Source organism: Austrofundulus limnaeus, unplaced genomic scaffold (genome assembly GCF_001266775.1).
Source record: "Austrofundulus limnaeus strain Quisiro unplaced genomic scaffold, Austrofundulus_limnaeus-1.0 Scaffold238, whole genome shotgun sequence".
In the NCBI taxonomy this organism is placed as follows: domain Eukaryota; kingdom Metazoa; phylum Chordata; class Actinopteri; order Cyprinodontiformes; family Rivulidae; genus Austrofundulus; species Austrofundulus limnaeus.
The window spans coordinates 491265-492650 of NW_013952640.1; the positions used below are offsets into that span (position 1 = coordinate 491265).

At 49.2% G+C, this 1386-nt stretch overlaps 1 protein-coding gene across 1 annotated transcript in view; it reads right to left on the reverse strand.

The window, feature by feature from the left end:
* Positions 1-78: 78 nt before the first annotated feature.
* The window catches only part of gpbar1 (G protein-coupled bile acid receptor 1), a 4478-nt gene continuing 3170 nt past the window's right edge, over positions 79-1386 (reverse strand). The window contains exon 2 of the mRNA XM_014020059.1: positions 79-1237. Within this exon, the coding sequence (XP_013875513.1) occupies positions 162-1181 (1020 nt within the window). The 5' untranslated portion in view covers positions 1182-1237 and the 3' untranslated portion in view covers positions 79-161. The remainder of the gene's footprint in view (positions 1238-1386) is intronic.

Genomic DNA, 1386 nt, shown 5'->3' on the forward strand with positions numbered 1-1386 from the left:
GAAGAATTGAGGCAGTTCTGAAGGCAAAAGAGGGTCCAACCCGTTACTAGCGTGGTGTACCTAATAAAGTGGCCGGTGAGTGTATATGTTTATCAAATAAAKTCTAATGTTACAACTAATCGGGGATCCCTTTAATAAATATGGGCTTTGTGGTTATTTCTTCAAAGTGCAGCCTCTTCCAGTTCTTGTGTCCTCCTCCACCGGTCTCTGAGTTTTTGGAGAAGTTTGTATGCAGGTTCTGTGTACTGTTTGTTGGCCAAGCCGAGTACCAGCGGCACCACAGACATGCTTCCGATACCAGTGCAGGATAAAATGATGTGAGTGGTGAAGCTCCACTTGGTGTCGCTGACTAAAAACGCGATGCAGACGTGCATGTAAATGAGGTACGGAACCCAGCAGGCCAGAAAAGTCAGTGACACGGCCACCACGCAGCGAGTGTACCGCAGGTTCAGCCTGTGCTCCTGTTCCGACGCCTGGCTCCCTCGCTCTATAGCGCGATGAAGCCGACATATGTCCTTCATCTGTCCTCGGGTGATGCACAAAACCCGTCCAGTCATGCCAGCGATCACCAGTATGGCCGGTAAAACCAGACCGTACACCTCCAAGTAGATGAAATCATTGGGGAATACTCGCCTGTAGGAGCAGCAAGTGGTTCCGTTTGTCGAACAGTTCGAAAGTGGCGGCAGCTTTGGTATACTTTTACAACAGCTGTTCCAATCGTGCCCTGTCCAGTTATTCCACCCGAAAGCAGGCAGGGATGCATACAGAAGTGGGGGTGACCAAACTATAAGCAGCGCCAACGGAAAATTGCGATGCATCCACAGGTTATTATAACGCAAAGGGTCAACGATGCATATGTAGCGCTCATAGTGGACCATGACCAGGTTGGACAAAAATGCCAAGAAAAGGAAATTGGGCAACACATGAACCAGCAAACAGGAGCTGAAACTCAACTCCCGATTCAGAGCCATCAATGGGATGAAGGGCAGTGCCACGCCCGTACATGTGTCGGCCACCAGCAGGCTGAGGAAGAAGTAGTTGGGCGTGTTGTGGAGCTGGCGGTTGCAGGAGATGCCCAGGATGATGACCAGGTTGGCCAGGATGATGGAGGTCGCCAGCGGAACGGTGATGGTGTAGATGAGGCTCTCTCTGGAGAGCAGAGCGTGGGAGTCATCGTCCATCGTTGAGGAAATCTAGAGACTTCCTCCCATTTACAACCAGCGCCGTCAAGTTTCAGCTACAACAGAAGTGGGGGAAAAAACAATGAAATAGAAAAGTTTATCTTTGAAATTCTGAATGATAGGACTTTTTAAAACACCTCCTTAACATGGTGGCAGACTCTAAGACTGCAAAGGAAGCTCAGCTTCCCCTAAAATGTAAAAAAAA